General features: G+C 33.9%; 1 protein-coding gene across 1 annotated transcript in view; it reads right to left on the bottom strand.

The window, feature by feature from the left end:
• The window catches only part of LOC136043023 (zinc finger protein 816-like), a 54287-nt gene that overhangs the window by 12115 nt on the left and 26613 nt on the right, over positions 1-15559 (bottom strand). The window contains exons 4-5 of the mRNA XM_065727910.1: positions 10223-11186; positions 1871-2027 (exon numbers count right to left, since the gene is read on the bottom strand). Coding sequence (XP_065583982.1) covers positions 1871-2027; positions 10223-11186 — 1121 coding nt within the window. The remainder of the gene's footprint in view (positions 1-1870; positions 2028-10222; positions 11187-15559) is intronic.

A 15559-nucleotide genomic window follows, 5' to 3' on the forward strand; every position in this document is an offset into this window, starting at 1 on the left:
GAGATTCTAAGCCAACCATGGTTATATTGTTGTCACAAATGATTTTGCTCAAGTGAGCTGGTGGAAACCAAATAGAATATATAATTTTTCTTTTTTTATTATTTCAAGGCTAGAATATCACAAAACTAAGCATCCAAAGTGATTTCAGTTAACTTCAAAAGTGATTCAAACACAACTTAGAAGTATTGAAGCTACATTTATTTATTAAATATGTGAACCATTCAACTAGCTTCAGACTAGTGTTTTCGTCATATTTAAAGATGCCTTTTTAAGCCATATGAAATATTCTGAAGTAAAGACTTCTCTGGAAAATCATGATCTTGTCTTAGGTTGGATACCCCTCTTGTACTCCTAAATATGAGAGTTGCAGCTTATCCATACAGCTTTAATAAACTACATGTTGTTTACTTTTTGCAATGAAAATATTTTCGCTTTGCAGCAGAGCATTAAGATAATGTATCAAAATGAAAATATCCAAGGTAACTTTAATGGAATTACTAAAAAAGACAAATGCATTATGCAATCTTACAATGAAGCTTCTGTTCGTTATAGCGTTTGGAAAATTTTGATGATGGTCTCGTTTGGGACAGGCTTTACCAAAAAAAATTGTTAGGGGAGGGATGTTTATAAAGAACACCCTCCTATGAACTTCTTCTAACAGCCTCGAATAAGATTAAAGCATTTTTTAAACGAATTTTTAAGTCAGAGAAGGATTTTGAGGGGAGGGGGATCAAACCCTAACTTCTATCCTATGGATACGGCCCTGGTGGTACCAGAATGGAGTTCATTTTCCCTTCTCCACCGCAAATAAAGGAACAATTAGTGTTATTTTTTCTCCTGACAACCCAACCATATTTTTTACCATGTAAGTAAAGCCTTCAAGCCGAGTTTTTCCGTTCTTAAGTTCTGAGTATTTAAGTATATTTTACTTTGAGTGCTTAGAACTGATACTTAATTACAATTTTGGCTGAGTACTTGTTACATATTCTTAAATACTTCTTTGGAGTACTTGAACCAATACTGATTTGGATCAATGACTGTGATTACCCTTGTCGGGTGACTGTAAAAGTTTATTGCTAAGAATATCGCCTAATTTAAATCAATTTCATTTTTGTTATCAGTTACTATCAATTCCGTGTTTAGAGCTTAGAATACGATTGGCCCGAGCCTCTCCTTACTTACAGTTTCTTTCTATAAAATTTCATCATGAACATATTTTCAAAATATATTCATGATAAAACTACGGACAAATGTAAATGTAAACAAAATATAGCTTCTGGGTAGCTAACTAACGGAAAAATCCTTCGGTTAGTTCAATCGTGTTTTCGCACGGAAGTCATTTAATCAAAAAGACACTTCCCTCCCAAAAACCACATGCCATGTACTGTTTCTGAACCCGTTCCTATCTTGTCCCCATCCATTGCTTTACCTCCAGGTGTGAAAAACCTTTGATCCCTTCATTACTGATAAAATAAACCTCTAGTTTTCCTCTTCTTTTTTTCGGTACTGGTGGTACCCAATTATCATGTTCGTTTGATTTTTTGTTTCCTCCCCCTTTTCATATGTTCTCTTTTAAACATTTTTCCTTTTTCTGTTACTATTTAGTAATTACTGTAACTAGTTGGTAAGAATTTGTGGGAATACAGATGGACTTTCGCCAGGCGCAAGTCTGATTATGGCTGAACACATTTAATTACTCACAAAATACACACAGATGGCCCACCGATTAGAAAGCAGCCATACAAAACATCGTATCATCTACAATCGTGGCTGAATGTACAAAGTAAAGACATAGAAACACAAGGGGCCATCAAAGAAGCTGTTAGCGAATGGTGTTTTCAATTGGTTATTGTGCGAAAGAAAATAATACGTTGCGATGTTGTGTGAATTTTAGAGCTTTGAACGCTGTTACAGTGAAAGATGTGGCCCCAGCACCAGCGGAGCCAAAGAAGGAGTTCAATAGATTTCTAAAGCCTGCGCCAGCAGAAGATTTTAAAAGATTATATTCTTTGGAATCCCCAACAGAACTGAAACGAAAACGGGTGATGCAGCAACCAGGTGGACTACAACAGAAAATGACCTCAGAGGACACTGGCGATAACTGATACCAAAGCCAATGGATCACAAGGGTTAACGCTCCGAAAAAAAAAGTTTGGAGGAAAATTCACCAAACTGGCTCTCAGAAAGGTCCGTCAAAAGTTGTAACACAGGTAGCCAAACAGCTCAAATTAAAAGCAAAACAACAAGAGAAAAAGTTAATGCAAAAATTTGACGAAGCGATAGAAATTAGGTTTCACTCGGATTCTGATGTTACCAAAAAGTCATGTAAGCATTACGGGGAAAAAAGAAAACAATTAGGGGTTCCACAGGAGTCTGAGTCTCCCCAAGAAAGTTCGTCGGGTAGATCACATTTACCTCCGACAAGGTTAGTTTTAAACTAATATAGTAAAAATAAATTGCATCAAATGTAAAACCCCATAGAAGCGATCCAAGTCCAAGTTGGTTCGTTTTGTAAAAGATTGTCGGCATGGATTCTACGGAAGTAACTGAATTTGTAGCACCCATGAGAGATACCTCCGCATTACGGCGATTTTTGATTTTACATTATCCGGTTGTCAAGAATTGGTGATAGTTTTGCTTCAGAACTGACCCTGTTACCTCGACAAAATGATTATAGAAAGAGAGAAAGTTATTGTGAATATGTCAAATATAATGGATTGCAATTTCAAAAATAAAGGAACTTAATTTATTAATTTTATAATAAAAGAAGGAAATAGTCGACAAAAAAACAAACAAAAGGAGAAGCCCCTGGAATATCAGTTTTCAACCGTTTTTTCACATATTATGAATTAAAATTGTTAGAGAAAATTAGTATAAAGACAATTATCTTACCTCTATTTTAAAATACGATCTCACTTTTATTTCTCTTTAGAATATCTTTCTCTATTAAAAAATATCTTAATATTTAGTTAAAGAAAAAAGTCACGAGTCTTTATTCACTAAAAACGCTACACATATGTTAATGAAAAGGAGACACAGAGGCAACCCATTACATCTAACTTTGCAATAAAGAAAACAAAGAAGGAATTACAATTACTCTTACGGAGCACAGATGAAAAGAAAGCAAGAGAGAAGAAATAAAGAAAGGAAACAGACGAAAAACATTGACTCGAGGAGATAGAGATGGGATTTAAAAAAACAAATAAAGTCAATAATACAATGAATCCCCACTACTATCAATAACAATGAATTCATTTATGAAAACAAAGAAAGGAAATAAAAAATGAAAAGAGAACAAAATCTAAGAGATCACATGGCATTTATGAGAAGGCAAGAAGAGCTAAGATCCAAGAGCTATTATGGTATGAGCTCTAACAAAATTCAAAGAATCAATAGATTGATTTAGAAGGAAAATCAGAGGCTTAATGCCGGTCAGGATTTAAAATAAGAGCTCTGAATCACGATGTTCTTCTAAATATCAACATTCATTAAGATCCGATCACCCACTCGTAAGTTATAAATACCTAATTTTCCCTCTCCCTTTAGCCCCCCAGATGGTCGAATCTGGGAAAATGACTTTATCAAGTCAATTTGTGCAGCTCCCTGACACTCCTACCAATTTTCATCGTCCTAGCACGTCCAGAAGCACCAAACTCGCCAAATCACTGAACGCCTCCCCCAAAGAGAGTGAATCCAGTACGGTTACGTCAACCACGTATCAGGGATATTTACTTATTCTATCCACCAAGCTTCATCCCGTTTCCTTCACTCTAAGCGTTTTCCAAGATTTCCCCCCAACGTCAAAACATCTGGTCGGGATTTGAAATAAGAGCTCTGAGACATGAATTCTTTCTAAATATCAAATTTCATTAAGATTCGATCACCTATTCGTAAGATAAAATACCCCAATTTTCACGTTTTCCAAGAATTCCGCTTTCCCCCTCCAACTCCCCCCAATGTCACCGGATCTGGTCAGAATTTAAAATTAGAGCTTTAAAGCACAAGATCCTTCTAAATATCAAATTTCATTAAGATCTGGTCGTAAGATCTTTCGTAAGTTACAGATACCTCATTTCTCCAAATTACCCCCCCCCCCCCAACTCCACCAAATAGAGCAGATCCGGTCCGGTTATGCCGGTCACGTATCTAAGACATGTTTTTATTCTTCCCATCCAGTTTCATCCTGATCTCTCCGCTTTAAGCATTTTCTAAGATTTCCGCCCCCCACCAATGACGCTGGATCCGGTTGCGATTTAAAATAATAAATCTGAGTTACGAGGTCCTTCTAAATATGACGTTTCATGAAGATCCGATCACTCCTTCGTAAGTTAAAAATACATCATTTTTTCTAATTTTTTGAATTAACCCCCCCCCCCCTAATAGAGCAGATCCATTCCAATTACGTAAATCACGTATATAAGACTTCTGTTTATTTTTCCCACCAAGTTTCATCCCGATCCCTCCCATCTAAGCGTTTTCCATGATTTTAGGTTCCCCCACCCCAAACTCCCCCCAACGTCACCAGATCCAGTCGGGATTTAAAATAAGAGCTTTGAGACACGATATCCTTCTAAACCTTAAATTTCATTGAGATCCGATCACCCGTTCGTAAGTTAAAAATACCACATTTTTCTAATTTTTCATAATTACCCCCCCCCCCCCCAAAGAGAGCAGGTTCGTTCCGGTTATGCCAATCATGTATCTAGGATTTGTGCTTATTTTTCCCAGCAGGTTTCATCCCGATCCCTCCACTCTAAGTGTTTTCCAAGATTTTAGGTTTCCCCCTCCCAACTCCCCCCCCCCCCCCAAAGTCACCAGATCTGGTCAGGATTTGAAATAAAAGCTCTGAGACACGATATCCTTCCAAATATCGAATTTCATTAAGATCTGATCAACCGCTTGTAAGTTAAAAATACTTCATTTTTTTCGAATTAACGGGCCCCCACTCCCCCCAGATGGTCAAATCGGGGAAACAACTATTTCTAATTTAATTTGGTCCCATCCCTGATACGCCCGCCAAATTTCATCGGCCTAGCTTACCTGGAAGTGCATAAAGTAGCAAAACCAGGACCGACAGAATTTGCGATCGCTATATGTCACTTGGTTAATACCAAGTGCCATAAAAAACAAATAGGTGAAAATTGAGGATTTTATCAGCCAGTAGCAAAATATGAAAAACAAGCAATTATTTCGACAAGGACATCCGCCAAGTCGTCCTCAGTGCTAAAAAAAAAATAAGAAAGAGGAAAAAGAAAAAAAGAAACAAGGAAGAAACAACAACAAAATCTAACCTTCTTAAGTGAACTGTACGAGAGGAAAAAATTAGGTGTTTTTTTTTCCTCTCGTACAGTTCACTTAAGAAGGATAGATTTTGTTGTTGTTTTTTTTTCCTCTTTCTTATTTGTTTTTGACCACTGAGGACGACTTGGCGGAGGTCCTTGTCGAAATATTTGCTTGTTTTTCATATTTTGCCACTGGCTGATAAAATCCTCGTTTTTCACCTATTTGTTTTTTCTCTTTTCATTTATTATTTCCTTTCTTTGTTTTCATACGTCATGCATAGCCAGTATGGTCCCAGAACGTATTAATGACTTGATTTTTTTTACATAGTGACATTGAAACTCAATGAGATTTTGGTTTGAACAAGTATTATAAAGCATCAACTGAAGAGCTTCTGCTCTGTATTTGAAGTTTTCAAAGCCTCCTGCCAAAACTTTAAATTCCCTCTTATCTCAAATAAAAATTTGGAAAATCTCATCCCCTCCCTTTCTCTCACATATTCATATATAATATATATCTTTGAAATAGACCTGACCTTTATCATAAATAGTCTATTGAGTTACTATTTCGATTCAAATTCACAGAAGGAATGTAATTTTCCATAGTATTTTAATATATTTTATTTCATGTATTTTTTCCATAGTTTGGCTCTATTCTAGTAAGAGATGGCTCTGAGTAAAGAAAGAGCATCAAAAATGAAAACAGTTCTTTATTGTTTTACAGTTACTTTTTGAAGTTTTGGTTCCTGTTGAATTGAGCTGCTAAACAGATATAAGGTAATCTAGACAGAAATAAAGGCCAAACAGTTCTGGAGAAATAAGTCTGAAAATAACTTAAAACTTAACAAGAAAACAATCTGGTACCAGTAACCAATCTTTAATTTAAGCTATGATATATAATTTCTTATGAAGGAGGGCAATATATTTGAAAATAAAACTTTTTATCAAAATTAATAATCTCAAGGAAAAAAGAAAAATATCTAATTTTTACATACCAAATGAAGCAAAATTCAAGGAAAATTTTCAATCTTAGAATTTCTGGCAAAAAGATAAGTAAAAATCCCTTTACTTATCGACCATTCAAATATAAAGTACTTAAAATTAATACATTAAGTGAAAAAAGTACAAGAAAGAAAATAAGATTCAAACATAGTTTATATAAATTTGTTTTTCCTTCTAATATAAAACAGGTACAGGCTTGTCTTTATGCAGTTTCAGAAGCCTCAGGAAGGGAGGTATAGAAGAAGTAGGGATAGAAGCTTGAAAAAACCATACATGAAGATATTTTAAGCTCTGGACTCATTTGAAGGACCTTAAAATACCTGTCTTAGACAAACAACTTGGTAAGAGGAGATAATTGAGGTTGCTGAGAAGGAAACATTTTTAGAGAACAATTCTTGCTTCATAACATGCAGAATAATCATAGTTGCACATTCTGAAAACAGCTACACTATGCTCTACCTTTCCTTCTCCCTAATATCCTAATATTTAGCCCAAATTATATACTTCCAGTGATCTTTTATTTTTCTTAATTTTATCAGTTAGTACAGTTTATGGTTACACTGGCTTAAATAAGAGTGATGCTAATAAGTTAAAGTAAATACGAAATTTTTAAGAGTTGGCGTTTTTTTTCCATTGGTTCATAATGAATCAATGGATCTTGATAAAATAACTGCAACAAAATGGAATTATGATCAAAGAGTAAGTCTTTAACCAATATTTTTGTGCTTTTCTATAGCCAAAAGTAAATTTTATAGGGTCTATCTAGTTTCCAAGTAAAACAACCATCATATTTTGAAAGAACATAAAAAAGGCATCGAGTGGTAAGTCACCTAATTCTCGGCTCGGTTATGAAAATATTCCTGAATTTACCATGAGACCCCCTCCCCTTCTCTAAATAGGAACCATAGTTTGATTTTTTAATAGTCATTTAAAATATACCTTTTTCATTTCATAATTTTTTTTTTAGCATTTTCAGATATTTGAAAATTAAAAAGAATTGCTAAAGAAGATAAAACTAAAACTCACAATCCAACTGTCTAACCAACCCTCTCAGCACCAATATTCAGAGTTAATTACATGCTTGTAAATAAAATTCTTTACCATAAGTCGCAAGAGAATGTGAAATGGTATCATCTTATGAGAATTATGCTTTTACTAACTTAGGAAGAAAGGTCTATATTTCCAAGATCTTTGTCTGACTTTCGAAGATAAGAAAATATTTGGGACAAAAATTTTGGAAAGTAATGAAAAATTATGTCAAGTAAAGTGACAGTCACTATGGGTGGATAGTGGTTAGTAATAAATCATTAGGGGTGGCTACCCTGGGGAAAAGATTATTTTAGGACATATGATTTTTTTAGGGGGATAGAGATTTCAGGAGGAAATCTACTGGAAATTTGTGGATTGAATTTTTTGACAAAATCTGCTGATAAATTTTACAAGGCTATGAAAACTACTAATTAGAAATTCTACCCTGCTAAATAAATTTTGGCACATTCTGGGTCACCGGTTTGAGAAAATTTTTTCTCTAAATTTTTTCTACGATCCAGGCAAAATTACAAAAGAAATATAAATTAGTATAAAACACCAAGCATTATCTTTTTGCAAAAGGTGTTTATGTAGTTTCGTAATGACAAGCAGACAATTGGATAACCAACAAGAAATAGATAGTTAGAATACTTGTAACAATGACAATTATCATGAGTCAAAATTGAAAATCAAGAACAAAGAAATAGTTGGTTAGAATATAAATGGTAGCAAGAATTACAAGCTACAGTGAGAATAAGAACTTGTCAAATGTATTTTGAAATATTGGCATCTTAGAATGTAATGGCCATCAAAAACAATATAAAGAGAAAGTTTGAGAAAATTTGTTTGGAGCTTTAACTTTTTGGAAATAAATTCAAATGACTGAGATCATATTTTACGAGCATTTCCAAACAATTTTTTTGGAAATTTCCAAAGCTAAATTTAGAATAAAAACTTGTCAAAATTTTTTGAAAAATTGGCATCCTGGGATTTCCTGACATGCAAAAACTAACTAAATAGATCATGAGTTTGAGAAAATCGGTTTGGAGCTTCAATTTTTGAAATAAATTTATATAATCGAGGTCATATTTTATGAGCATATTTCAAAAGGTTTAATAGAAAATTTTTTTCCCAAAATGAAATTTTTCAAAGAAAAGTAAAGGACATACTAAACTCAAAATCAGAAAAAATAAAAATGTGCAAAAACTCAAATCATAACAACCAGAAATTACTATTAAAGAATAAATGAAACCTCCAAAAAACAGAAATTAAACAAACAATCACAGCCAAAAAAAGACACAAAAGGTAGTAATATAAAGGAATAAATAAATATTAAAACAAGTAGCCTAAAGCATAAATTGAATATGAAGCTTAAAATGGCCAAAGTGTTTTGCTGTTGATGCATAAATGGAAAAAAAACAAGAGCTAAGAGCTCATATGGCACTTGTGACGAGGAGAGAAGAGCTAAGAGCCAAGAGATCATATGGTATGAGCTCTAACAAAATTCTATGAATCAATAGATTGATTTAAAAAGGAAAATAAGAGGCTTAATGCCGGTCAAGATTTAAAATAAGAGCTCTGAGTCACAAAGTCCTTCTAAATATCAAAATTCATTAAGATCCGATCACCCACTCGTAAGTTATAAATACCTAATTTTTTCTAATTTTTCCTCTCCCTTTTGCCCCCCAGATGGTCGAATCTGGGAAAACGACTTTATCAAGTCAAATTGTGCAGCTCCCTGACACGCCTACCAATTTTCATCGCCCTAGCACGTCCAGAAGCACCGAACTCGCCAAATCACTGAACTCCTCCCCCAAAGAGAGCAAATCAGTTCCGATTATGTCAATCATGTATCTGGGACTTGCGCTTATTTTTCCCATCAAGTTTCATCCCGATCCCTCTACTCTAAGTGTTTTCCAAGATTTTAGTTTCCCCCCTCAAACTCCCCCCAATGTCATCAGACCCAGTCGGGATTTAAAATAAGAGCTCTGAGACACAATATCATTCCAAACATCAAATTTCATTAAGATCCAATCACCCGCTCATAAGTTAAAAATACTTCCATTTTTTCTATTTTTCCGAATTAACCGGTCCCTACCCCCCCCCCCCAGATGGTCAAATCGGGAAAACGACTATTTCTAATTTAATCTGGTCCGGTCCCTGATACGCTTGCCAAATTTCATCGTCCTAGCTTACCTGGAAGTGCCTAAAGTAGCAAAACCGGGACTTTAGGTTTTCCCCCTCCAACTCCCCCCAATGTCGTCAGATCAGGTTGGGATTTAAAATAAGAGCTCTGAGACACAATATCATTCCAAACATCAAATTTCATCAAGATCCAATCACCCACTGATAAGTTAAAAATACGTCATTTTTTCTATTTTTTGCGAATTAACCGGGCCCCCACTCCCCCCCCCCCCCCCCCAGATGGTCAAATCGGGAAAACGACTATTTCTAATTTAATCTGGTCCAGTCCCTGATACGCTTGCGAAATTTCATCGTCCTAGCTTACCTGGAAGTGCCTAAAGTAGCAAAACCGGGACCGACAGACCGACAGAATTGGCGACTGCTATATGTCACTTGGTTAATACCAAGTGCCATAAAAACAGATATTAAATAAACAACTATAACAAATGAACATACAATAGGGACTAATATAAATAAATAAATATTAAAACATGTGAAACCTCTTCTCTAGGTTCTATAATCAAGCTTTAGCGAAATGTATTTTTATTTATTTTAATAACTCTAGATTCTATAAATTAAGCTTTAGTAAACATAAACTATAAGCTTGCGAAAAATACTTCGCATATACATAACTTTAAATTGACTGCTCAACCGTATGCCCTCTTTGGTGCGTGTTCAAACTGTCCAATTCAGAAAAGAATTTCTTAAGTATATTGCATTTAAACTACTACTCATCTCTATGTGTTCTTTTGTGCTTGTTCAAATTTTGTGCCTGAGAAAAGGTCTTGTCACATACATCACATTTAAACGGTTTCTCACCCGTATGTATTCTTTGATGTATGTTCAAATTATTAGCTTGAGCAAACGTTTTGTCACATGCATCACATTTGAACGGTTTCTCACCCGTATGCACTCTTCGGTGTCTATTCAAAGTACCCAGTTGAGAGAAGAATTTTTTACACACATCGCATTTGAACGGCTTCTCACCTGTATGCACTCTTTGGTGCCGTTTTAAATGTGATGCTAGAGAAAAAATTTGGTCACAAACATCACACTTAAACGGTTTCTCACCTGTATGGACTCTTTGGTGTCTGTTCAAACTACTCAGTTGAGAAAAATATTTTTTACATGTCTCGCACTTGAACGGCTTTTCACCGGTATGCACTCTTTGGTGCTTGTTCAAACTCGCTGCTAAAGAAAAGGTTTGGTCACAAATATCACACTTAAACGGTTTCTCACCCGTATGCCGTCTTTTGTGTGTGTTCAAATTTTGTGCCAGAGAAAAGGTCTTGCCACATTCATCACATCTGAACGGTTTCTCACCCGTATGCGTTCTTTGATGGGTGTTCAAAGCTGCTACTTGAGAGTAAGTTCGGTCACATACATCACACTTAAACGGTTTCTCACCAGTATGTACTCTTTGGTGCCGGTAAAAATCGTGCACTCGAGAAAAAATCTTGCTACAAATCTCACATTTATATATCTCTTTCTCTATATGAGTTCTTTGATATCTTTCCAATTTTTTATTAAATTGATTTTCAATTTTTAAAGGTGAAAGGTGATTTTCAAAACTTTTTACTTCTGATTCTGATGTACATATGTTTGAGAGACCGCTCGTAGATGTATTCTTTGAAAATCCTAGGGACGTATTTCCCTGTAAATGTAGTCCAGGCACACGTGATGAAAAGTGACCTAAAAATATAAAAATCTACTGAGTGTAATACAAAAAACGAATAAAACAAAAATTAAAATTAAAACAAAACCAAAAACCTTCAAAAAGTTTTAAAAGTCTTCAGAGGTAAAAAAAAGTAAATCTTTCGATTAATTTCACCATTATTTTTATTTTCGATCCCTCTTCCCTCCCTCATGATGATACTTGTATTAGCTTTCACAATAAGTTATTCTAACGTAAAAAAGCGAAACAGTTGTTTTCTCAAAACTTGTAAAACTTGTTTTCTGATTTTCTAAGCCCTTTGCTTTAGAATCCCATGCACACGCATTTGAGAAACCACTCGTAGATAGGTTTTTAGAAACAAGTAGTGACGTATTTCGCTGTAAGTGTAGTCCAGACACGTGTGGTGAAAAATGACCTAAAATATAAAGTCTATAGAGCTAAAAAAAAGGAAAATCAAAACTAAAAAGAAAACTTTAAACAATCTTTCAAGCCTACGGAGTAAAAAAGCGAATAAAATAAAGAAACTAAAAAAATGTAAAAACAAAAAATGGTTCAATATGTTTTAAAAGTCTACAGAGTTTAAAAAACAGGTACATCTTGTGATATGTTTTAACAACTAATTTTTATTTTTGATCCCTCTTCCCTCCCTCATGGTGAAACTTATACTAGCTTTTGCAACGAGTTATTCTAATGTAACAAAAAATCTAAAATGACACCATAAACGATAAAAAGTATACCAAGGGGTAAATCAAACCATGAGTGAAGGATAGTAAATATAACAATTATTAGGAATTATTGAAACTAAAAGAAGAAGAGCTAATAGAATACACGTCATATGGTGTAGTTAATATTTTTTTGGGTAGCCGCAAAGCTTTGGAATTAATAAAAAACGACGAAAGTCATGTTTTCGACAAATAACATTAAACAACAATAGCGATATTACAAATAACAATTCGTTAGGGATAAATCATTTTAATGGACAGGGAAAAACAATGACAAGAAAAATCTGGGTATTACAGTAAAGCATACAGTGACACGGTCATCGTCAAATACCCGGTGTTTTTTCGTCATCGTTTTTCATTTCCTATTAAAATGATTTATTGCTATTTGAACTGTAATTTTTAAGACATGAGGAAAACATGAATTTCGTTGTTTTTATTTTCATCCAAGGGGACTCGCTATTTACTTCTAACTATACATTTAAAACAACTCACTCTAAAAAACAAACAAAAAAAACTTTTGACTTAGTGAATTCTGTATTTTTATTTGAACCTTGGGTTTCCAGTAAATTAATCGTAAAAAGTCTTCCAGTAAAATGTCTTTTTTTGCTGCTTAAAATAAGATAGGGAAACAGGGATGGTATTGTTCAAAATCTATTCTTTCTTGAAATAAGATGGAAATAAGCAAATTCATTAATACAAAAATAAAGTTTTTAATGTAAAATGTTTTGCTGCTTGATATAAGATGAGGAAAATATGTGATGGTATAGCTCAAAATGTAATCTTACTTGAAATAAGATTAAAAATAAGCAAAGCTCTTAAGCAGTTTAAGTCAGGGTTTCGATTTGGTATGCAGAATCTAGTTGACTCAAAAGATATTACTCAAGATACAAATTTCACATTGCTAAAAACATCCTATTGGAGATCAGTTTATTGTTCATCGTCTATGTACAAATGGAGAACTGTACCAAATGATAGCAATTGATTATTTCCAAAATAATCTCGGGTAGCCACGCGTAATTTCCTTGTTTGAAAGAAAGTCAATTTGTTGCTTTAGATCAGTTTAGTGTTTCAAAAATAATTTTGGGTAGGCAAACGTAATTGCCATGTTTGAGGTAAAAAGAAATTTGGTGCTTTAGATCTGGGTTTGAAGCAGGTATGCAGAATTTAGCTGACTCAAAAGATATTAATTAAGATCAAAATTAAACATTGTTAAGAATCTCCTGTTGTATATCACTTTCTTGTTCACCATCAATATAATGAATATTGTAGCAAATGACATCAATTTATTGTTTCCAGTACAGTTTCGGGTAGACAGACATAATTGTCATATTTGAAAGCAAAGGAAAGTGGTGCTTCAATCAGGGCTTGAAGCTGGTAATCAGAAACTAGTTGAGTCAAAAGATATTATATAAGAACAAATTCCTAAAAAAAAATGTTTGGAATCAGTTTACTGTTAACCATCTATGTAAAAATGGAATACTCACAAACAATAACAATTTTTTCTTTCCAGTGCAATTTCGGTTGAGCACAACCGAAAATTTTCCTTTTTGGAGTTAGTTTACTCTTCACTGTCTATGTTAAATTGGGATACCAATTTTTCTTTTCAGTGCAATGTTAGGTCGTGCCTTACTGCAGCCATCTATTCATTTTCGTAGATGGCTACGTTTTTACGACCCCAAATGCTGCCATCATCTATTCCGCTTAATTTATAGATGGCAGCAAACAAACCTAACTGTAAAGTAGTTAACCCAATTTACCTGAGCCCTACAGCAAAATAGATGGCAGCACTCGGGGTAGTCAAGACGAATTGCCATCGACTTTAAATGAATCGATGGCAGCAATAGGGAACAGCCCAAAATTGGACTGCAAAAAAAAAAAAATACTATCACATATCAAAACGCTATCATTATTTAATAGAATTCCAAACAAGACGTAGACTTATCCCAAACCGGAGTTTCTTAGCAATGTTCAATTTTGATTTATACTTAATAACTTTTGTGTTAAATAGATTCTGTATACCAGCTTCAACCCCAGATGTATAGCACCAAATAACCTTTCTTTCAAACATGACAATTACAGTGTGCCTACCTTAAACTTCACTGGAAAGAAAAATAATGCTATTATTTGCTGGAGTTTTCCATTTTTACATAGACGGTGAAAAGTAAACTGATTCAAAACAGGATTTTATTAGCAATATTTAATTTGACTTATATAATATCTTTTGATTCAACTAGATTCTGCATACCAACTTAAAGCACCAAATTGCTTTTCCTTCAGACAAGACAATTACGTGTGCCAACCTGAAATTGTACTGAAAACCATAAACTACTATCGCTTGCTACACTATCCCATTTTTATGTAGATGGTGAACAATAAACTGAACCCCAACAGGAGGTTCTTAACACTGTTTAATTTTGATCTTACGTAATATGTTTTGAGTCAGCTAGTTTCTGCATACCAGCTTCAAGTCCTGATCTAAATTACTTTTCTTTCAAACATAACAATTACGTGTGCCTATCCAAAACTGTATTAGAAACACTAATCTAAACTAAAGTCCCACATTGCTTTTCTTTCAAACATGATTATTATGAGTGCCTACCAAAAAGTTGTGTTGGAAACAATGTTTTGCGATCATCTGCTATAGTCCTCCATTTCTACATAGATGGTAAACAATAAACTGATTTCCAACAGGATGATTTTGGAAATATTTAATTTTTTGATCTTACATATTACGTTTGAGGCAACTAGATTCTGTACACCAACATCAAGCCTTGAATTAAAGCGCTTAATAGCTTTGCTTGATCCCAATCATGTTTCAAGGAAGAATATATTTTGAGCAATACCATCACATATTTTCCTCATCTTATTTCAAGCAGCAATATTTAATTAATCTTATGTAATATCTTTTGACTGAACTAGATTCTGCATACCAGCTTCAAACCCTGATCTAAAGCACCAAATTTGCTTTTCCTTCAAACATGAAAATTACGCGTGCCTACCCGATATTGTATTGGAAACAATAAGTTAATTTTGCAATGTTAGCAATGTCAATTTTGATTATGTGTAATATCTTTTGAGTCAACTAAATTCTGCATACCAACTTCAAGCCCTGATCTAAAGCCCAAAATTGCTTTTCTTTTGAATATGAAAATTACGTGTGCCTACTCAAACTTGCGTTAGTAACAATAAATTGCAATCATTTGCTAGAGTTTTCCATTTTTACATAGACAGTGAACAATAAACAGACCCCCGACAGAGTGTTTTTAGTATGTTTAATTTTGATCTTAAGTAATATCTTTTGAGACAAGTAGATTCTGTGCACCAACTTTAAGCCAAAAATTAAAGCCTTTGATAGCTTTGCTTATTTCCAATTTTATATCAAGCAAGAATCAATTTTGAGCAACACCATCACACATTATACTCATTTTATTTCAAGCAACAAAACATTTTGTAGAAAATATTTCGTATTTGAATTTTTCCATGTTTTTTGCAAGAAAAAATAAATTTTGAAAAACACCATCACCTACTTCCCTCATCATATTTCAAGCCTCGAAACAACTTGTAAAAATTATTTCGTATTTTGAATAATGCATTTGCATTTTTCCATCTTATCTTAAGAAACAATTCATTTTGAACATTATCATCGCAAAATTCCTTCTCTTATTTTA

This window comes from Artemia franciscana, unplaced genomic scaffold (genome assembly GCF_032884065.1).
Source record: "Artemia franciscana unplaced genomic scaffold, ASM3288406v1 Scaffold_284, whole genome shotgun sequence".
NCBI lineage: Eukaryota > Metazoa > Arthropoda > Branchiopoda > Anostraca > Artemiidae > Artemia > Artemia franciscana.